General features: G+C 37.6%; 1 protein-coding gene across 1 annotated transcript in view; it reads right to left on the bottom strand.

Annotated features, from left to right (window-relative positions):
* Positions 1-10,613: 10,613 nt before the first annotated feature.
* Positions 10,614-23,769, bottom strand: part of ETNK1 (ethanolamine kinase 1) — a 74,582-nt gene continuing 61,426 nt past the window's right edge. Inside the window, exons 7-8 of the mRNA XM_082419851.1 lie at positions 16,689-16,762; positions 10,614-16,356 (exon numbers count right to left, since the gene is read on the bottom strand). Of these exons, the coding sequence (XP_082275977.1) occupies positions 16,284-16,356; positions 16,689-16,762 (147 nt within the window). The 3' untranslated portion in view covers positions 10,614-16,283. The remainder of the gene's footprint in view (positions 16,357-16,688; positions 16,763-23,769) is intronic.

Consider the following 23,769-nt stretch of genomic DNA (forward strand, 5'->3'; position numbering starts at 1 on the left):
AATATTGAACATAAAGGAGAGGACACAGAGGGAGGCCCTGGGATTGAATGAGATAGAGAGCATCAGAGCATCTCTACTTCTGAGGTTGCAGAAAAGTAAGTTATGGGGATGCATAATATTTGAAGTTTTGAAGATGTAGTGTGGTGGGACTTCTTATTTGATTCTTTGTGAAATTAGAGGCAAGATCAACTGCTAGAGGGAAAGGAGTGTACAGGGGGTGGAATAGTGGTTTTAGGAGCATGATATATTTTTGGATAATGTTTTCTTGGAAAAGATACTTCATCACAGGTGGTGTTCTCTGGGAAGCAGACACTGGGACAGAGTTGGGGGTACAAAGGATCATTAGAAAGTAACCTGTGAAAGAGGAATTATGCCGTACCAGAAGCTCAGGGTTGTTCTCTATTGTTGGACATTCAGAGGAAGCAGATCCGATTTGGTAGGTAGGAATTCATGCTATTAAGCTCATACATCATAGCCTTCTTCACTGTTAATGTGGTCACATCATTTATGTGCCCATCGTGCTAGCCCTAGCGTGGCCACTGATATAGGCTGGCAACATCAAATGGCCAAGCCATTTTGACTACTTATTTGTTTAGTGCCTCTCCCATGGTGGATTCTATCTGGGGCATGGTTAATGTAAGAATGATCTTTACACATCATGTCCACTCCCATATATTCATCCATATGTCTCTTAGATCTTGTCACCAGTTTCCCGATCTTTTTTCCTTCTATCTCTGACCAGCTTGTCACTGCCGTTAGTCCTCATACAGTGTAACTTCCTTCCACACAAGGTGGATAGCCTAGTGTACCACCCACTGGGAATATTTTCCTTCACTGCAGTTTTTTCAAGACCACCCTGAGTGGAGCAGTAATTCAGCTGCTGCCCACATCAAGCTTACATCTACAAAACAAGCCAAACCGTCTATCAACCAAGCTGAGGATTTTCCGCCTTCCTTCAGGTGGTCCTACAGGCCCTCCCATGTGACCATAGGTGTGAACTGGATGCGGGGCAGTGGTGCAAATATGATGGATAGTGTAGGGGGTGGGTTATCTGCACATTCATTCTGCTTGAATCTTTTGGTCCTGCTCATACTTGGTCCAGATGTATTATTTCCAACCTATAATGGACTACCACTGAGCCCACCTGACTTTATAACCTGGTATGACCAACAGGATCCAGATCATGATGGCCATTTTAAGACACATGGTTACTTGGGGTCCCATGTTCAACTGTTCCATCTCTACTGGGGACCAGTAGCACACTAACAGCTATTTTTCAAAAGGCAATTAATTCTCTGCTGCAGAAGGCAAGACTTTACTCCCAAACCTCAAGGGGCCAGTTTGTGATTCTTCCACTGGGAGAAACTCATTGAATCTTTCTCTACCATTGACATCTCCAACACTGTAAGGTCTATGAAACCATACAGCCCAAGTGGCCGAGCTACTTACACCAAAGGCTCCATTTATTGCAGAGGTTACCAGTTCTAAGCCCCACTTGAATCTGGCAGCCTCCCATATCACTCACTATATGGGAGGAAGCAGTATTCTTAGGCGTGGAATGTGGTGCCTCTGGAATCCAAACAGACCTATTACGCATTGTGATTCCTTCTTCGTAGTCAAAAATGCACAATGTAGCATTTTCTCATTTCCTTTGGAGGGGACATCATACCATATTCTGACCACTGGACTCCTAGAAACTTTACTTAAGAGGTAGATCTATGAATCGTCTTAGGGCTTATCATGTATGTGTTTTACCAAGGCCTCCAGCACGCTAGCTACCCCCGACCCCGTTTATCTTGCCTCATCAGCAGAATGTCATTGCTGTAATGGATCAATATGATGTTCCAGGGGATGTCCAGATGGTCTAGATCTATTCGGACTATATTATGTCAGAGAATGAGAAAGTTAAACATTTCCTGGAATAAAATTACAAATATATATTGTTTTTCCTTCCGTGTAAATGAATACTCTCTCTGATCCCGGCATGGCTTAAGTGTGATTCATGTCAATCAGAGGCAACAAAGGACATCAGTCAGAAGTATCCATTTGCATCACAGAGCAATGGTCTTGAAAGCCCTCAAAGAAGAGAGGTGCAATGCAGTCACCCTGGGAGAACTGCCCAAGCCTAAGGAGTGCAGTAACCACCCTGGGTACCAGCAGAAGAAGGGCATGCAGAGTAAAGGATGCTAAAAACCACGCTCGCTGCCCTTGGGTGCTGTAGACCAGAGCCAGTACCATGGTCAAAACATACAGTAGAGAATCAATGCATGGGCCTACAGGTGGTTCAATCCCAGGAGTCAGCAGTAGACCATTGGTAACCCAGAACCCTAAACTCATTCTGGTCATACGTGAGTAAGAGTCATTTCAAAAGCAGCACATCAGAACTCTTCAGGCAGTGGTCTTGAATGACCCATTGATGTGCTGTAGCTGGCTGATAGCAGCTCATGAGAGCCAACTGTTAGCATCTCTTCCCAACTCCGCAATCAATGACATCATGTTAGTAGCCTGAAATTGGCCACGGTGAGAGTTTTTATACCATGGGAACAGGCAAACACTTCAGGGCTTTCTTGTGTGATAGCTGGTTGTTAAAGTGCTCTTAAAGGCCAAGCTACGTTGGAGACTGAAACTGTAGGAGCATCAACTAGCAAAATTGTGCCCCCCAGCAGGGCCAGCTCCAGAGGCAAGAGTGGGTGAGGCATATGGTTGGATATATCAAAGCCTAAGGATTGGTTAGACAATGATGGGAGAAAAACAGAGGTGGCCAGTAGGTGAGGATGCTGGTAGGAGGGCCTGAGGTGACACACCAGAGTCCAGGCTAGATAACAATGACAGGCCAGAAGAGGGATGTTTGGACAGAAAAGGAAGAGGTCCAAGTTCTGGAGGTTTTAATGAAGGAAGAGAAAAAGTAAGGTGGAAGAAAATGAAAATGAAAAAAGTTAGATGAATAGGAAAGTGTAGCCAAAGATTGGTATAACAGTTTTATATTTCTGTGGTGCATTTTCAGATGACGACCTAGGCACAGACTATGATCAACCAGATAGGACGCTGATATGAAATGGAAATGTTAAAATTTGAAGAGGGTAAAGAACTTCCAGCCTGGGTTGCTGGAGGGACCTTCTCAGGTACAGCTAAGCTGTCCGTGGTGATGACAGCAGTGGGGATGAGACAGGGCTGTGACTGAGACCCCAAAGCCCCTCGTGAGCAAGGAGGCCTGACCCGAAGAATAGAAAATGACAGTAAGAAGAACAAGTTGAGTATGGCATAGTTTGTGAACTTCACATTAGGCAAGTGTTTGCTGGAAAGAAACAGTAGTGGAAGGCTAAGAAAAAATCTACGGTGCTCCGGGCCCTAGACACACGGATTAAAGAAAGTGCGAGCAGCCTCTGCTCTGGGGACTCTAAGTGGTATCCTCAGGAGAGAAGCTGTTCTCAGTTCAGGCGAAGAAGAAAATACCTTGTGAAACAGTTCATGTTTTTATACGCTCTTTCCTTAAACCCCACCCCCTAACACACCCACACATACTACCTACTTGCCTTCCCTACTTACAACAGAAAAACCCTAAGATAGTCTGCGTTCCTGCCATCTGTTATCAGTCAGCTTGGGCTGCCATAACAAAACACCGGACTAAGTGCCTTAAACAATATTTATTCTCTCACAGTTCTAGAGGCTGGACATCCTTGATCAAGGTGCCAGTTGATTAGGTTTCTAATAAGAACTCTCTTCCTAGGTTGTAAACGCTGTGTGCTCACAAGCCCTTGCCTCAGCGCGTGAGCGCTTGAAGAGAGAGAGCAAGCTCTCTAGTGTCTCTTCTTATATGGACAGTAATCCTATCGGATCGGGGCCCCAGCCTTAAGAATTCATTTAACCTGAATTACTTCCTTAGAGGCCCCATTTCCATGCTGGGGGTTAGGACTTCAACATATTAATTTGGGGGAACACATTCAGCCCACAAAACCATCCAAAAGCCAGGCAAAAATGACCCTTATTTGGCAAGAACCTACATAATATTTCAGAGATAAAAGACTCAAAGAAGTGAAACTCAAAGCCTGAGACCTCCAAAGACAAGGTGCCTCCCTGCAGTAGCCAGTGTTCAGATAAGGTGAAGCTACCAGGAGAGTCAGCCCACGTACCAGCTGCGTGACTCAGCAGTTTAAGGAGGGGGCACAGCAAAGGAAGGGCAGGGATGTGCCAAAGTGCAGAAGAGTCCCAATTTCTATATGAATCTTTTCAAAAGTATTTTGGTTACTGTATTCTAGCATTTTAGAACTAGAAGGGACTCTAGCGGTAATCTTATTTAATCTGCTCATTTTACAAATGAGAAAATGAAGCCCACAAGGCTCCTGGTCATTCCTGGGAGTTCCTGCCACCCGAACAGGAGGATCTTTCTACTATGGTGACACTTTACCTCTAGTTTCTGGCTGTCTCCAAAAAGATGTTCTGAGTTGACAAGGAAAAAGAACAGAAACTAAACTCCACTCAACCTATACAAAGACTGGTGCTATTAGCAACCCCCTCTAAGCTTTCATTTTTTTTATTGCAAAAGATAAATGAGCTGCTGTTGACAACACAGTATCAGGTAACATGAAGACAAAGGAAAAGAACGCTGCTCCTCTAACCTAGGAAGGAAACTCACTGGCAAATGTAGCCAAGGGGTTACTTTTCTTTCTTGTTGATTTTTCTTTTTAGACCATTTCAAAGCTGGAACTCAGAAATCTTTTTTAGCAGGATTGCTTTAAGTTGTTAGGGATGTCATGAAGACAGCCTTTTACAAGGCACCTACACAGCCTTCTGCTTCCATGTGAAAAAAAAAAAGAATAACTGCAAGAAGCACAATAAAATTTTAAATTCTTTTCAAAGTGTTACAAAGAGGAAAAAAGAGAACAGTTTGAGTTAGATTTGTAAAATGTGGTGAGATTAAAAAGGCAATCCTTTATCAACTAATTACTAAATATATATAGTTTTTAATAAAAGGGACTAAATCATTTTCAACTATTAAGATTCACAATACAGAGACCTCCCTGGTGGCGCAGTGGTTAAGAATCCCCTGCCAGTGCAGGGGACACGGGTTCAATCCCTGGTCCCGGAAGATCCCACATGGCACGGAGCAACTAACCCCCTGTGCCACAACTCCTGAAGCCCGCGCGCCTAGAGCCCGTGCTCCACCACAAGAGAAGCCACCGCAAGAAGCCCGCGCACTGCAACGAAGAGTAGCCCCCGCTCGCCACAACTAGAGAAAGCTCGCACACAGCAACAAAGACCCAACGCAGCCAAATAACTAAATATTTATTAAAAAAAAAAAAAGATTCACAATACAAAGAGTTGAGAAAACCAGTGAGAGAAATTGCAGTAGAAACCAGAATGTTTGATTCATAATCTTGTGTTGAATTAAAATAGTACAGTAAAAATACCTGATATGTCAGAGTAGTTTTAGGTTGATTCCTCTTTTGTGATATTCTGGTTGGGTTAAGGGAGCACAGGAGATAGTCCAATGCAACTGCCAAATCTTCAGTAAAAAGTAGATTGTTGCCTGCATAACAAGTTATTAATGATGGCCACTTTAAAAAATAAAGTTCTGGTATAAATCAATCATGTTTGGCTTGGGTTTTATTGACACTTATGCAATATTATGAGAAAAACAATTACAGATTCTGACTGAAACTCATCTAGAGAGAAAAAAATCTTTCACTGCTTGTTTTAATGTTATGGACACACATTTTAAAAAATATACACTGGTTGAGGGGGCTTGAAAAGCTGCTGGGATGCTAGATTCTAAGAACACTGAATTCTGGTCATCTCCAGGAAATCAACAACAGTTAACAAAATATCCACAAACTTTTCCAAATTTGGGCTCAACTAAATTAACATCAAGCCATGCAGAAGTATATGTAAAAAAGTAGAATGGATTTCTAACTTCCAAAGTAGTGAAGTACAGCTTCCCTAATGAAATCACTTTTCAGGTATCACACCAACTCAGGAAAAGTTATTCTGGATAGCCATTTCCAAGGCTCATCTCTCTCCAAGATCAAATACTGCCTTTTGATTTCGTTTTTTGCTCGATTGGAAATATTTCCTAATTATTCAATACTTTGATTCATTCATTTAACAAACATAAAGTGAAGTCCCATTACATAACTAGCACTAGGTAAGGTTATGATACCATAAAGATAAATAAAGCTCATGTTGTGAAGGCTCATAAAGTATACCTGGGGAGGCAAAGTTATAGCCAGACAATTATGGATAAGTTCACTGATAAGAGGTGTTCCTGGGCACTGCAGTGAAGCAGAGGGAAGGGCCAGAAGGGACAGCAGCGCAAACACGGAGATGGCTTTCTGGAAGCGATACTTCCAAAGTAGTTGGCACAAAGTTTTTAAAAGCTTTAACAAAGTCAAGAATTAACCTGGTCAAGAGGATAAGAAGCATGGAAAAAAGCAGAGAGTTCTGAACAAGATTGACATGTCCCAGAACTATAAGTAGATGGGTGTAGCTCTATCTGAAAGTGTAAGGCAGTAGGTGAGAAGAATCTGAAGCTGAAGAGAAGAGCTGAGACCAAACCAAGGCAGGGAAGTCTTCTGTGCTTGGAGAGCCATTTTCAACAGTGAAATCATCAACAAAAAGCACAAAAATGGGAAAAATGTGGTACTAAATACATAATGAAAAGAACATTTACAGTATGAGAGCTAAAACAAACGGCAGAACCTCAGCTTGTTCAACCTCAGCTGGGAATTCACGTGTCAAGGGACTCAAATTTTTCACCACTCTGCACAGGCACAAGTCCACAAATGACCACAAAAGTGCCCCCAAAATTGACTTTGGAGTTATAAGTAAATTTTAGCAGGTAGGCGAATTCACAAATATGGAATCCATGGATAATGAAGATAAACTGTGTGTGTACTCACACATAAATATATACATGTATAACACCACACACTGACAATAGAGAATATGCCTTCTTCAAGAACACAGATTAACAGTGCCCAAAGTGAATCATATATTAGGTCAAAACATCAATAATTACCATAAAGTAGAAATAACAACACTCTCTGATCACAATGGAATAAATCAAGATATTAAGAACAAAACCAAAATTAAAAAGGTTCTTCCACCTAGAAATTAAACAACTTGGGTAAAAAGGAAAATATATACAAATAACACAATTTCTGAATATTAATTAAAACACTGCAAGTTAGAATATATGGTTTTTGTTGAAGGTGGTAATTAGAGAAAATTTCAGGACCTTTAACATCTATGCCAATTTACAGTATTAGTTAAATTCCCAACTGAAAAAGCTACATTAGAGAGGTTCCACATTGAATGATGGAGGAATATCTCCTATTGGACCAAAGTTCTCACAGATAACTATAAAATTGGGATATAAAACTACCTAAAAGCACTAGGAAGCAATCAATAGCAAAAGAAACCAGATCAGAATTTACATTTAGAAAAAGAGAATGGCACTGAGTTTCCCATTTTATTAACCTGAGGGCAAGCCACAAGTCAGAGGTTTGTGGGGCACCTAAAACTCAAAAAACCTGCAGTCTTTACTTGAAGAGCCAGAGGACAAAGTTCAAAGCAACCGCAACAGCTGGAAAGTATGGAAAGAAATTCCGAGAAAGACCCAGAGATGACACTAAAATCTGCATACAGACCGACCAAATCTCTGGCTGACTTCTAAACTACACAGGTGTGGGGCACATTCCAAGCAGCCCAACTAAATCTAAAAAAACAAAACAAAACAAAAACTGATCAAAAATTTTAGCTGCTGTCCACCAAGGAGAGCCAGAGTTTGAGTACAGCCAAGTTACATGCCTGCTAAAACAAACAAAATCAATACTTTTCAGAGGATCATAACAGAATCAAGAGTCTCTACAACATATCAATCACAAGTCCAGGAAACAAATCAAAATTACTAGGCATACAAAGAAACAGGAAGATACGAACCATACTCAAAAGAAACCAAATCAACAGATGGTCCCTGGGATGATCTATTGTTGAAATTCGTGGACAAGGATTTTAAAGCAACTATGCTCAAGGATGCAAAGACTATACTTATATTGAACAAATAGAAAATTTAAAGAAAAATAGAAACTCTAAAAAACAATGAAATGGAAATTATAGAACTGAAAATAATATCCAAAATTTAAAAAGTCACTGAATGGACATAACAGCAGTTTGGAAATTAGAAGGGAGGAAAGAAGTCTACGAAGTATGAAGACAGATCAACAGAATAATCCAATCTGGAAAACAGAGAAAACAGACATTGGAAAAATAATGAACAGAGCATTAGTGACCTGCTGAACAACTTCAGTCTAACTATGTGTAATTAGGGACCCAGAAAGGGAAGAATGAGTCTGAATATAATACTTGAAGAAATAATGGCTGAAACTTCCCCAATTTGGTAAAAGACATAAACTTACAGATTCAAAACGGTCAAAATTCAAGCAGAATCATAAATACAAAGGAAATCACATCTAAATACATCATAATCAAATTGCTAAAAACCAATTAAACACAGGTCTTGCAAGCAGCCAAAAAACAAACAAAAACCCCAAAACACCACACTACAGAGGACATTCATTTGAATGATCACCAACTCATCAGAGGTCAAAACAGTGTTCTTAGGAAATACAAGTATTGAAATATTAAGGGGTAAAGAAGATTTATGTGTGTAAATTGCTCAAGTAATTCACAAAAAGAAATGGAGAGAAAATGGTAAAGCAAAGGAAGTAAAATATTACTGGGGGAATCTGGAAGAGGATATATGGGAGTGCATTGAAGCATTCTTCTGACTTTTCTAGTATTTCCTAATTCTGTCAACTGATGGAATTTAGAAGCAGTAACTCTCAACAATGAACAATTAAGGCACCCAGGCCTTAATTTCTAAATATTCTCTTAAAAAAAAAAAAAAAAGTCAGGGATCCGTGAAGAAATAGCTGAATTGAGGGTTGGTGCAGGGAAAGTACAAACCTAGCCTGGAACACCTTATGTTGCCAGAAAAGGAAGTGCTCTAAAAATGAGGTGGGCAATGTTGAAAGAATACAGCAGCCAACTTGAAGGAGCTCTCAATCACCAAGCTGGAACAAACTGAGCGACAGAATGACTGTAATAGAATTATAGCCCACAGAATATCCTTGTGTCCTTACTGGTTGGATAAATAAATAAAGGTAAATAATAAAGGTACAGCTCTTCCTTACAGTAAAATTCCAATTTATGAATGTAGAAGGAAAGAGAGAAATAGAAAATCAACATCATGCAAACATCACAATATTGTTGCAGGAAAAAACTGCCAATGGATGCTAAAATTAATAGCAAAGAAACCGCACAACTTCCAAGTATCCTCTTCCACAAGCTAATTACCAATTAAAAGTAAAACGTGGGGAGAGAAACCTGGCAGACACTCCAATTAAGTAACTAAGGTTAAAACCACTAGTAACAAAAAACAAACAAACAAAAAAACCACTAGTAACATATGTATTAACATCTTACACCTCATATGATACACTGAAAAGGGCCTATTTCTATGGTAGTCTTGACAAAAATACATATCTATATTATCAGAGTAAGGAAATAGGAAAAACAAATATGAAATGGTAGAGGCAAGGAAGAACTCTGGAAAGCTGAATCAGAAATTGGAGGTGTCAGTATGGACTCAATTTCTAAAACATACATGAATATGAGCATGTGTGCATGTGCGCGCGCACACACACACACACACACACACACACACACGTGCATGCGCACGTGCGTTCCCTTGCTCTGCCAGCTAAAAGGGCCTAAGATCAGTGATATCGCAGGAGCAATGAGCATCCCTAGTTCTCAGATCTGAATTTCTAAATACTAACCCCCCCAAAGGGAACCAGGCTCCTTGGAGAAAATGCCTGATTCCAGGGGTCAGGAAGGGAAGTACAAAATTAGTTACCACAGGGAAAACAACTATACAGTGACGACATAGAACAATACTTTGACCAGGTGATCAAAATTAACATCAACATCGATTTCCTCAGATGTGATACTCTAACAAGGACAAATCACTTCTGTAGTATTTTGGCTGGGATACATAACCTCAATCTAATCATTAGAAAACACCAGACAAACCCAAATTGGAAGGCATTCTAAAACAACACACAAACACACACACACTGCTGACTATTTTCATTATGGAAAATTGATCTTCATGATAAACATTATCTGAAGGTAGAAATCATATCTTATCTTTGTATCTCCACCATCTATTACACTACCTGAAAATTAGAAACTGAGCTTAACAAACATTAGTTGAATGGATAGTCCCTGCCTAGACTGTAAGATGCTAAATCCCAAACAGTGTCTTTATTCCTGCTTCCAGCCCCAAGCACAGTGAAAACACAAAGTATAGTGGCTAGAATAATGAATTTTTAAACTAGGTAGACAAAATTTGTTCATAATTTATACAATATTCTACATTCTCATCTCAACCAAATTTTCAAAAGTAAACTTTTTTCAAAACTTTTAAACACTGTATTAAAAAACCAGAGATTAGAAATTTAAAGACTCCAAATATACAAATAGTTATACACGAACATTTAAAAGCTTTTTCTACAATAGGAAAACCACAAAAGTAAGTTGAAGTAACAAGATTTATGGATACAAGCAGTTAGAACTCAACTTTATTGTTACAACCAATTTTTATTTACAGAATATAAATCTCTTCAAAAAGATACATTCCTTCATTTAATCAATGTTGTAAAAGGCCTTATTGAACAGAAATAAAGCCTAAACATCACTTATATTTAAACAGAAATACAGATTCATTAAAAGTTTATGAACACATAGCAAAAATGCATTTTTATTTAAGCAGTTACATGAATGAGGCTGTTTTTAATTTTCTTCACTGGTAACCCCATTTTAACCAGAGAACAAATTTTACTTAAATTAACAGTAGTAAAAATGTAAAAATTAAATTTTAAACATGAAAAGAAGCAACAAAAAACAGGAAGTATCTTCATTACCAAACAGATTAACAAGTTCCCAGACACTCAGATACTTTCTGAGGCATATCAAAACACCTACATCAAACGTTGCATTCATTTGAGAGGTATCAATACATTTTCAGTGCTGAGACTATTTGTAGCACTTACAGTATTTACAGAGCAGCATTATACTACTATGGTTCACATTTGAGAAACATAAATTTAACCTTTATGCCACAATTTCCCAATTCAACATACAGCTAATGCAATGACAATTATTCATTTTGTTTTTTTCTTCTGAAACTGATAAGGACATTGTCATTTAACAACATGGAATAATGCCAGGTCTTCTTTCTTAAAATAATGGTATATTTTAAAATCCAAATAATTCAAATCATGGAAACTTCACCCAGCTATACAAAGGCTCCTAAATACAGTAGAGTTTAAAAGTTTCCTTTTTGCAGATTCTACCAATTTATAATGACTTTAGTACATGTAAGTAACAGGAAACTTCTTCAGATTGTTGCACAATAAAAATTACAGGGTGTCACTACATAATTTAAGTAGCAGCACAGCACAACCATGCAAGCGCTCTCATTTCCTCCACTGCTTTTGGGGGGTCTTTTCCAGTTCACAGGAGCTAGTTTACACGGATACCATCAGGTCTTAATCTCTCTGTTAAAGTTCCTTTTGAAATTTAACTAATGGAACAATTCAAATCAGCCAGCTTTTTCTTACCCTTCACTAACTCGTTCAAATATAACATGTAATGTTTTCAATTTGTATAAACACCTTGTGTTTTGTTAAAATGATTAATGGTATTAATACCATTAATGGGCAAGGTGTAGACAAAAATATGCCTACATTTAGGGATTAAGAGTATTTTACAGAGCATTTTTTCATAACTAGAAAGCCATAGGATGCGTAATGAACACAGATTTTATTTTAACTTGCTGTTTGATAACATCAGTAGCATAGTAAGTGCATTAAGTATAGGAAAGAAGAGAAAGCAGATTTCAGGACAGAAACCTACTAAAAACTTGAATTCTGAATGCCTCAAAGTCAAAAGGGTACTTTCTATAAGCACTGTATTATTTTTTCTATTCAAATAGTTTAAATCTGTCCATTTCAAATTATGATCCAGAAAGGAAAAATTTAGTGTTAAAAACTGTTCAGAAAAGTCTAATTCATTGTGTAATATATCTTATTAATTTCAGTTTTCAAGTATTCAAGTAATGCAAACTCAAGCATTTTCTTTTATAGCAATACATTTACGGACTAAACCTCAAAGATGGGGAAAAATTCATTTAAAATAATCGTTACACTTTTCTGTCTGAAGACATCAAACCCAAGACATAACACTGTAATCTCACAAGTGGTATGTAGCAGAAAAAAGGTGGTTCCATATAACTAATGTCTTTCGTTAAAAAAAGAAACAAAAACAAAACAGATTGCCTTAATATGTAACTAAGTTTCCAGTCAAAGACATTCTAAAAATCTAATGAAGAAAATTCAGAGCAAATCAATTTTGAAATAAAGATAAAGCTGCTTTACCACATACTTATAATTCACTTTCCTTTGTGCATAAAAAACTACTAGCATTTGCCTTTTGTGTAAAGTAGTGCAAGTTGCTGCCAATAACAAAACTCTCCTCCTAGCATAAAGCATTGTTAACTTTGTCTATCAACTGAATGACTGACTAATATTAAAAGCTTAAGTCTATATCACTTTGGAATGTAGTATAAAATGCTTATTAAAAGCAATTTAAAGCAGAAAATCAAACTGATAGTTTTCTCATTTACATTATGAAGGAATTCAAAAATGGTACAGAAAGCTTTGTGTAATGTAAAAAAGAAATATCTATATAACTTTAAAAGTGGAGGTTTTTAACTTTTAATTGAGAGTGTTTGGGGGGAATTTTTCCTTTAAATCTGGAAGGTTTCATAATAAATATATTTATGAAGTTAAATACTTTTAGTTCAGCAAAAATGGAATTAGCAGTCATTAAAAGAACACATACCTCTTCTGTGTTTTACAATCCCATAATGAACAGCTTTATACTTAGAGAAGCCAACTGAGACATGCTTAAGTTGAACTAGGAGCTATTACTTATCATCTCCCTTGTATATGTGGGACTTAAGATTCACACTGAGATATATAAAAACTCAGGTTTTTTTTGTAGAAAAAGGTTAACAGCATTGAAAACAGAAAAGGATAACACTTCAGTCTGCAATCATAAAATTATATTTTTAATTTGCTTTAGCTTAGAATCATGACTCAAATAATGGAATTCTAACAATGTATTAATTTACTGCTTGCAGGAATCTAACCTCCAAAAACTAGTGGTCAACTAAAGATTGAAAAAAAGTCATATTAGGCACTGAGAGGCTAAATAAATAAGTACTGACATTAACAAAAACTGACAAACCCTATTTCCAGTTCCTCTTGTTACCCCACTGTGCAGCCCGATTTGTTGGCTATTTCCAGTCTAAAACCAAAGAGCTGGATCATTACCTTACAGAAAAATGTCTGCAAAAGGGAAAAGAATGCAAAACAATACACAATCTCATATGCAACATACAACTCACACTAATTTACAAATTTTTATTTACACTGTTTTATATACATTCCAGGCAGACCTAGTTGATGAGTTTTGTGCTCATATTGATCTCAAATGATCATGTATGTGAACAGTATGATTTACTACCACATCTCTTTAATTCCCAGAAAGTGGTGGTAGCATGGGGTCAGGAGGGAAAAAAATCAAGTATTACTGGTCAGGTAAGATCATACAAGTATGTACGGAACAAAGGGAAAACAAATTGTGGAATTTCGCTTGCTAAAGCATCCAGGCCACTATGGTCTATTGACTAACAGTGAGTATACATGAATGCCACTTCTCTAACAACCATTTTCATATTTACAAAATGAGCTTACTATCAGTTGAGTTATTAGGTAAGGCATTCAAGTTCCTTAGCTTAACATAAAAAGGCAAAAGACATCTCAGCAAGCCACAGGACAAAGTTTAGAGGGATGTTTTCCCTTTAGACTCCCTTAAATGGTCAATTAAAAGGGAAGCAAATTTTGAACCCTATTATTAGGCTGAAGCATGATCCCAAAAACCTGTACAGGAAGTGGGAACATCATAATACCCAAAATCTAGCCTAAAAGTGGGGGAAATACCTTATTTTGTTCCCAAGATTCATTGCCTAGGGCTAAAGTGAGAGCCTTTATTCCCCTCTACATTCACTTCTATATGAATCTCTCTGAACCACTTACAAGAGTATCACAGCTAGCAGCTATGCACAATCTACCAGCAATGGCTCAGTGAATCTCTATTCAAAATAGTTTGAAGAATATGGAGTAAGGTAGAAAAATGATCTTCTCTCTTCCCACAGTTCTCCAAGATATATTTGCACTTTTAAGAAGTCAGAAAGCAAAAAAATCAAGAGTACTACATATTCTTCATTGTTCTAAGAAAATGTTCCAGCCCCAGATGAAAATTCCATGAAAAACAATTTTTCAAGTTCACTCTAACATTATATAAAAAGCTATTCATTGTTTAATTGGTTCCTTTCATTTAGTTAATTAGGTAAAATTCTATTGATCCTACAGTAATATGGTTTATAAAAACAGAAGTGAACATTTGTAACATTGGGGAGGTAGAAAACAAATCTTGATCTAATACTGTTATATAGACACAAAACAGATTTTAAGATTCTATTCATGTAACTAGAATTTACCATTTTAAATGGCCTGTAAGTGTTTCTACTTACTTTATTAGCTTTAAACATCTTGAGATAATCCAAGTATTTTAAAGCACTTATCTGAGAATACAAGTCACTTGGAATAATACATCAGACTCCCCAGAAGATTTCTCAGAGGATAAATTTGTAGTTGCATATTCTGAATATGCAGATCCATTAAGCCAACTTTGTACATGGGCACTTATGTGACCAAAGTGCAAAGCTTGTCAGACTAATTTTCTAAGCAAAGTTAACCATGACTGATCAACTCTACACAGCAGTCTTCAAAACTGGATGCTTGCTTATCTATCCCAAAGATCTAAGTTCCTTCCAAATAATAACTGCCGTCCTCTCGCTCTCAAACAGACAAAAACAAACAAACAAAATCAAAAGAAATCAAACCAAACAGAAGCCCTCCTACCATGAGTATTTTTGCTTAATTCACATTGTTATATCAGATTTTAAGTGTACAAGATCTATGTTCTAAATGTTCCTTATTTAATTCTTTTAACCACCTCAACTTATTTCTCTGAAACTATTGATACATTTATCAAGTAATCATTTGCTATCATTCTAAAGACATGGAGCCATACTAAAACATTAAAACCACAGTGTAAGGAATGAATCTGAAGAAGTAAAAAAGAATTAATCTAAATGACATTTTCTTGTTCCCAAGTATGATAAGCATTCTGTCTTTGTTTCAAAAATTAGCAATTGCTGTACTAGCTACTATTTAATAACAGACAAAATATACAACATCTCAATAAGTAAAACAAAATTTTGGTTAGAAACAATTTGATATAGTAAAATTTTAAAAACAAACTGTAACTTAAATGACCATATATAGTATATGAAAACATTATTTAATACAGATTTTGGTAACATAAAAATCATATATCTATTCCAGGATTATATGGTAAATATTAATATTTATACTGCCAGACTATATAGCAAGAGGGGAATTTAATTCTAAGATGTCCCCCCCCCCAAAAAATGCTTTTCAATACTCCAGAAAGATGTACCACTAGCATAGACAGTGAATGTACTTCAATCTCCTAAACAGATATTTTTCTATGAACATCTTAAGTTATCTAAACCAGTGTCTGGCATTCCAAGAGTAAATGATTCATTTAACTAACAGTGTGTCAAAATAAAAAGGTTACACTAAACACCTAAAATGTTTACTAAAATTAATCTTAATAAAGTAAAACTTAAAAAAATTTTCTCTGGAAAATTTTCGTTGCTTACACTCAACAAACAGATGAAACAGATGAAAACAGTCACAGAATCCATGTTAAATTTATAATAAATAATTCACATATAACATAGATTAAATTACCAAAGGATTAAACTGACATCTTTATACCTTTTTGCTGATTTAACAAACTTCTTACCCACCACATACTGAGAGCAGTAGGTGTATTTCTTGACATCATTCAGACTTTTTAAAAAATAAATTGGTTGTTTAGAAGCATAATTTGTAAAGCAAGATAACCAAATTAAAATAATTTTAACATATATTGGCTTTTTGGAATTTCTTAAAATATCCACAAGCATTGTTCAGCTACTTAAGAATAATTAAATGTCTTCTTTACTCAGGCACCTTTAATGCAGTAACCTCAGGCTTCATTTTAAAGTATTGGTTAAAACGAACAATTGCATACCTATTGAGAAAAGAGAGTAACAACATAATTAGAGCTAAAAACCTTAATCCTTCGTTTATTTCCACCCACCCTTTCTAAACTGATTTTTTTTTTAAGTTTTTAAATTTTCAAGGGACATATTTTTAGTTTATTGCACCACCTACTGGACACTTTTCTAATACTGAGATCATTTAACAGATTATACCAGATTTCCTTGCAGACCAACTATTAAATGTATGCAACCTCTGCAGCATTTGACTAAAAATAATAACTACAATGTCCCCTATAAATTCTACATGTAAATCCCAAAAGAGTAGAGACAAATGTAATGCATACAGTAAAATTAAACTTACCCAAGGAAATCAAACTCAATAGTGGAGTATTTGGCTTGAATCAAAGCCCACAATCCCCAAAAGAAATGTGAAGCCTAAGAAAAGGGAAGAAAAATCAAGAATTATGACAATGCATTTCTTTGTAAAACAAATATTAAATTGTAAGTTTTCTCCTTTTTCATCAACTCCATGAACAATACTTTCTTGATGCTTCTTTACCACAAAGTGTCTAAAACACAGGTAATACTGAAGTGTACAGTTATCTGGATGGCTATAGACCACTTCTGTCCACAAAAGAGGTTATAATAAATTATAATCACTAAAAAAGAAATAGAGCCCAGTTCCTGTACCATGCTTTGTGTGGGCAAAATTGTTTTTGTGTGGTCATCAGCACTGATACATGTTGTTAGCTAAGTGTTTTTAATGGGTCATAATCGCTAACAGGATTTCCTATAAAATACATTAAAAAAGGACTTTGTTTCTTAAAATATATACAAAAAGGAAAATCCAAATCTCAAAAACAAAACATATACTGAAACCTGAAGATGTTCAGGGGGTGACAAATTTCTGAAATCAATTTTTATTGACCCAACAATTCTGCGCAATCAACGATGATATAAAGTTACACAACTTGACTTATGCTGTAGAAAAATGAGTCGTAGGACTTAAAGAGTAAACAGATGACTGCATAATTAGGAGTTGCACAATAATTTTGTATGTGTGCTTTACAATCTATTTTCATTTAAACACGATATTTTAAGATTCTGAGGGAGGAACCAAGATAGCGGAGTAGAAGGACGAGCTCTCACTCCCTCTTATGAGAACACCAGAATCACAACTAGCTGCTGGACAATCATCGACAGGAAGACACAGTAACTCACCAAAAAAGATACCCCATATCCAAAGACAAAGGAGAAGCCACAATGAGACGGTAGGAGGGGCGCAATTACAGTAAAATCAAATCCCATAACTGCTGGGTGGGTGACTCACAAACTGGAGAACACTTATAACACAGGAGTCCACCCACTGGAGTGAAGGTTCTGAGCCCCACGTCAGGCTTCCCAACCTGAGAGTCTGGCAACGGGAGGAGGAATTCTTAGAGAATCAGACTTTAGAAGGCTAGAGGGATTTGATTGCAGGACTTCGACAGGACTGGGGGAAACAGAGACTCCACTCTTGGAGGGCACACACAAAGTAGTGTGCGCATCGGGACCCAGGGGAAGGAGCAGTGACCCCATAGGAGACTGAACCAGACCTACCTGCTAGTGTTGGAGGGTCTCCTGCAGAGGTGGGGTGTGTCTCTGTTTCACCGAGGGGATGGGGACACTGGCAGCAGAAGTTCTGGGAAGTACTCCTTGGCGTGAACCCTCCCAGAGTCTGTCATTAGCCCCACCAAAGAGCTCAGGTAGGCTCCAGTGTTGGGTTGCCTCAGGCCAAACAACCAACAGGGAGGGAATCCGGCCCCACCCATCAGCAGTCAAGTGGATTAAAGTTGTACTGAGCTCGGCCCACCAGAGCAAGAGTCAGCTCTACCCACCACCAGTCGCTCCCATCAGGAAACTTACACAAGCCTCTCAGATAGCCTCATCCACCAGAGGGCAGACAGCAGAAGCAAGAAGAACTACAATCCTGCAGCCTGTGGAACAAAAACCACATTCACAGAAAGACAGACAAGATGAAAAGGCACAGGGCTATGTACCAGACGAAGGAACAAGATAAAACCCCAGAAAAACAACTAAATGAAGTGGAGATAGGCAACCTTCCAGAAAAAGAATTCAGAATAATGACAGTGAAGATGATCCAGGACCTCGGAAAAAGAATGGAGGCAAAGATCGAGAAGATGCAAGAAGTGTTTAACAAAGACCTAGAAGAATTAAAGAACAAACAAACAAAGATGAACAATACAACAACTGAAATGAAAACTACACTAGAAGGAATCAATAGCAGAATAACTGAGGCAGAAGAACGGATAAGTGACCTGGAAGACAGAATGGTGGAATTCACTGCTGCAGAACAGAATAAAGGAAAAAGAATGAAAAGAAATGAAGACAGCCTAAGAGACCCCTGGGACAACATTAAACACAACGTTTGCATTATAGGGGTCCCAGAAGGAGAAGAGAGAAAGGACCCAACAAAATATTTGAACAGATTATAGTCGAAAACTTCCCTAACATGGGAAAAGAAATAGCCACCCAAGACCAGGAAGCGCAGCGAGTCCCATATAGGATAAACCCAAGTAGAAACACGCCAAGACACATAGTAATCAATTTAGCAAAAATTAAAGACAAAGAAAAATTATTGAAAGCAGCAAAGGAAAAACGACAAATAACATACAAGGGAACTCCCATAACGTTACAGCTGATTTCTCAGCAGAAACTCTACAAGCCAGAAAGGAGTGGCATGATATACTTAAAGTGAGGAAAGGGAAGAACCTACAATCAAGATTACTCTACCTGGCAAGGATCTCATTCAGATTCGACAGAGAAATCAAAAGTTTTACAGACAAGCAAAGGCTAAGAGAATTCAGCACCACCAAACCAGCTCTACAACAAATGCTAAAGGAACTTCTCTAAGTGGGAAACACAAGAAAAGAAAAGGACCTACAAAAACAAACCCAAGGGCTTCCCTGGTGGCGCAGTGGTTGAGAGTCTGCCTGCCAATGCAGGGGACGCGGGTTCGAGCCCTGGTCTGGGAAGACCCCACATGCCACGGAGCAACTAAGCCCGTAAGCCACAATTGCTGAGCCCGCGCGTCTGGAGCTTGTGCTCCGCAACAAGAGAGGCCGCGATAGTGAGAGGCCCACGCACCGCGATGAAGAGTGGCCCCCACTTGCCGTAACTAGAGAAAGCCCTCGCACAGAAACGAAGACACAACACAGCCATAAATAAATAAATGAATGGATCATCACATTAAAAAAAAAAAAATTTAAAACAGAAACCAAAAAACAAAAAACAAAAAAAAAAACAAACCCAAAACGATTAAGAAAATGGCCACAGGAACATATATATCGATAATTACCTTAAACGTGAATGGATTAAATGCTCCAACCAAAAGACACAGGCTTGCTGAATGGACACAAAAACAAGACCCATATATATGCTGTCTACAAGAGACCCACTTCAAACCTAGGGACACATTCAGACTGAAAGTGAGGGCATGGAAAAAGATATTCCATGCAAATGGAAATCAAAAGAAAGCTGGAGAAGCAATTCTCATATCAGACAAAATAGACATTAAAACAAAGACTATTACAACAGGCAAAGAAGGAAACTACATAATGATCAAGGGATCAATCCAAGGAGAAGATATAACAATTATAACTATATATGCACCCAACAAAGGAGCACCTCAATACATAAGGCAACTGCTCACAGCTATAAAAGAGGAAATCGACAGTAACACAATAATAGTGGGGGACTTTAACACCTCACTTACACCAATGCCCAGATCATCCAAAATGAAAATGAATAAGGAAACAGAAGCTTTAAATGACAGAATAGACCAGATAGATTTAACTGATATTTATAGGACACTCCATCCAAAAACAGCAGATTACACTTTCTTCTCAAGTGCACATGGAACATTCTCCAGGATAGATCACATCTTGGGTCTCAAATCAAGCCTCAGTAAATTTAAGAAAATTGAAATCACATCAAGCATCTTTTCTGACCACAACGGTATGAGATTAGAAATCAATTACAGGGAAAAAAACGTAAAAAACACAAACACATGGAGGCTAAACAATACGTTACTAAATAACCAAGAGATCACTGAAGAAATCAAAGAGGAAATCAAAAAATACCTAGAGACAAATGACAATGAAAACACGATGATCCAAAACCTATGGGATGCAGCAAAAGCAGTTCTAAGAGGGAAGTTTATAGCTATACAATCCTACCTCAAGAAACAAGAAAAACCTCAAGTAAACAATCTAACCTTACACCTAAAGGAACTAGAGAAAGAAGAACAAACAAAACCCGACGGTAGCAGAAGGAAAGAAATCATACGGATCAGAGCAGAAATAAATGAAATGCAAACAAAGAAAACAACAGCAAAGATCAATACAACTAAAAGCTGGTTCTTTGAGAAGATAAACCAAATTGATAAACCATTAGCCAGATTCAACAAGAAAAAGAGGGAGAGGACTCAAATCAATAAAATTAGAAATGAAAAAGGAGGGCTTCCCTGGTGGCGCAGTAGTTGGGAATCCGCCTGCCAATGCAGGGGACACGGGTTCGAGCCCTGGTCTGGGACGATCCCACATGCCGCGGAGTAACTGGCCCCGTGAGCCACAACTACTGAGGCTTCACGTCTGGAGCCTGTGTTCCACAACAAGAGAGGCCGCGATAGTGAGAGGCCCGCGCACCACGATGAACAGTGGCCCCCCTCTTGCCGCAACTAGAGAAAGCCCTCACGCAGAAACGAAGACCCAACACAGCCAAAAATCAATCAATCAATCAATTAATTTTTAAAAAAGTGTTTTAACATAGATTAAAAACCATGTAAAAAAAAAAAGAAATGAAAAAGGAGAAGTTACAACAGACACTGCAGAAATACAAAGCATCCTAAGAGACTACTACAAGCAACTCTATGCCAATAAAATGGACGTGTAAGAAATGGACAAATTCTTACAAAGGTATAACCTTCCAAGACTGAACCAGGAAGAAATAGAAAATATGAACAGACCAATCACAAGTAATGAAATTGACACTGTGATTAAAAATCTTCCAACAAAGTCCAGGACCAGATGGCTTCACAGGTGAATTCTATCAAACATTTAGAGAAGAGCTAACACCCAGCCTTCTCAAACTCTTCCAAAAAATTACAGAGGATGGAACACTCCCAAACTCATTCTATGAGGCCACCAACACCCTGATACCAAAACCAGACAAGGATACTACACAAAAAGAAAATTACAGACCAATATCACTGATGAATATAGATGCAAAAATCCTCGACAAAATACTAGCAAACAGAATCCAACAACACATTAAAAGGATCATACACCATGATCAAGTGGAATTTATCCCAGCGATGCAAGGATTCTTCAATATACGCAAATCAATCAATGTGATACACCATATTAAGAAACTGAAGAATAAAAACGATATGATCATCTCAGTAGATGCAGAAAAAGCTTTTGGCAAAATTCAACACCCATTTATGATAAAAACTCTCCAGAAAGTGGGCATAGAGGGAACCTATCTCAACATAATCAAGGCCATATACGACAAACCCACAGCAAACATCATTCTCAATGGTGAAAAACTGAAAGCATTTCCTCTAAGATCAGGAACAAGGCAAGGATGTCCACTCTCACCACTATTATTCAACAGAGTTTTGGAAGTCCTAGCCTCGGCAATCAGAGACGAAAAAGAAAGAAAAGGAATACAAATTGGAAAAGAAGAAGTAAAACTGTCACTGTTTGCAGATGACACGATACTATACATAGAGAATCCTAAAGATGCCACCAGAAAACTACTAGAGCTAATCAATGAATTTGGTAAAGTTGCAGGATACAAAATTAATGCACAGAAATCTCTTGCATTCCTATACACTAATGATGAAAAATCTGAAAGAGAAATTAAGGAAACACTCCCATTTACCATTGCAACAAAAAGAATAAAATACCTAGGAATAAACCCACCTAGGGAGACAAAAGACCTCTTTGCAGAAAACTATAAGACACTGATGAAAGAAATTAAAGATGATACCAACAGATGGAGAGATATACCATGTTCTTGGATTGGAAGAATCAATATTGTGAAAATGACTATACTACCCAAAGCAATCTACAGATTCAATGCAATCCCTATCAAATTACCAATGGCATTTTTTACGGAACTAGAACAAATCATCTTAAGATTTGTATGGAGACACAAAAGACCCCGAATAGCCAAAGCAGTCTTGAGGGAAAAAAACGGAGCCGGAGGAATCAGGTTCCCTGACTTCAGACTATACTACAAAGCTACAGTAATCAAGACAATATGGTACTGGTACAAAAACAGAAACATAGATCAATGGAACAAGATAGAAAGCCCAGAGGTAAACCCATGCACCTATGGTCAACTAATCTATGACAAAGGAACCAAGGATATGCAATTGAGAAAAGACAGTCTCTTCAATAAGTGGTGCTGGGAAAGCTGGACAGCTACATGTAAAAGAATGAAATTAGAATACTCCCTAACAAAAGACACAAAAATAAACTCAAAATGGATTAGAGACCTAAATGTAAGACTGGACACTATAAAACTCTTAGAGGAAAACATAGGAAGAACACTCTTTGATATAAATCACAGAAAGATCTCTTTTGATCCAACTCCTAAAGTAATGGAAATAAAAACAAAAATAAACAAATGCGACCTAATGAAACTTCAAAGCTTTTGCACAGCAAAGGAAACCATAAACAAGACGAAAAGACAACCCTCAGAATGGGAGAAAATATTTGCAAAGGAATCAACAGACAAAGGATTAATCTCCAAAATATATAAACAGCTCATGCAGCTCCATATTAAAAAAACAAACAACCCAATCCAAAAATGGGCAGAAGACCTAAATAGACATTTCTCCAGAGAAGACATACAGATGGCCAAGAAGCACATGAAAAGCTGCTCAACAGCACTATTAGAGAAATGCAAATCAAAACTACAAAGAGGTATCACCTCATACCAGTTAGAATGGGTTTCAACAGAAAATCTACAAACAACAAATGCTGGGGAGGGTACGGAGAAAAGGGAACCCTCTTGCACTGTTGGTGGGAATGTAAACTGATACAGCCACTATGGAGAACAGTATGGAGGTTCCTTAAAAAACTAAAAATAGAATTACCATATATATGATCCAGCAATCCCACTACTGGGCATATACCCAGAGAAAATCACAATTCAAAAAGACACATGCACCCCAATGTTCATTGCAGCACTATTTACAGTAGCCAGGTCATGAAGCAACCTAAATGCCCATCGACAGGCGAATGGATAAAGAAGATGTGGTACATATATACAATGGAATATTACTCAGCCATAAAAAGGAACGAAATTGGGTCATCTGTTGAGACGTGGATGGATCTAGAGACTGTCATACAGAGTGAGGTAAGACAGAA

Source organism: Balaenoptera physalus (assembly GCF_965194825.1).
Source record: "Balaenoptera physalus genome assembly, chromosome: 13".
Classification (NCBI taxonomy): domain Eukaryota; kingdom Metazoa; phylum Chordata; class Mammalia; order Artiodactyla; family Balaenopteridae; genus Balaenoptera; species Balaenoptera physalus.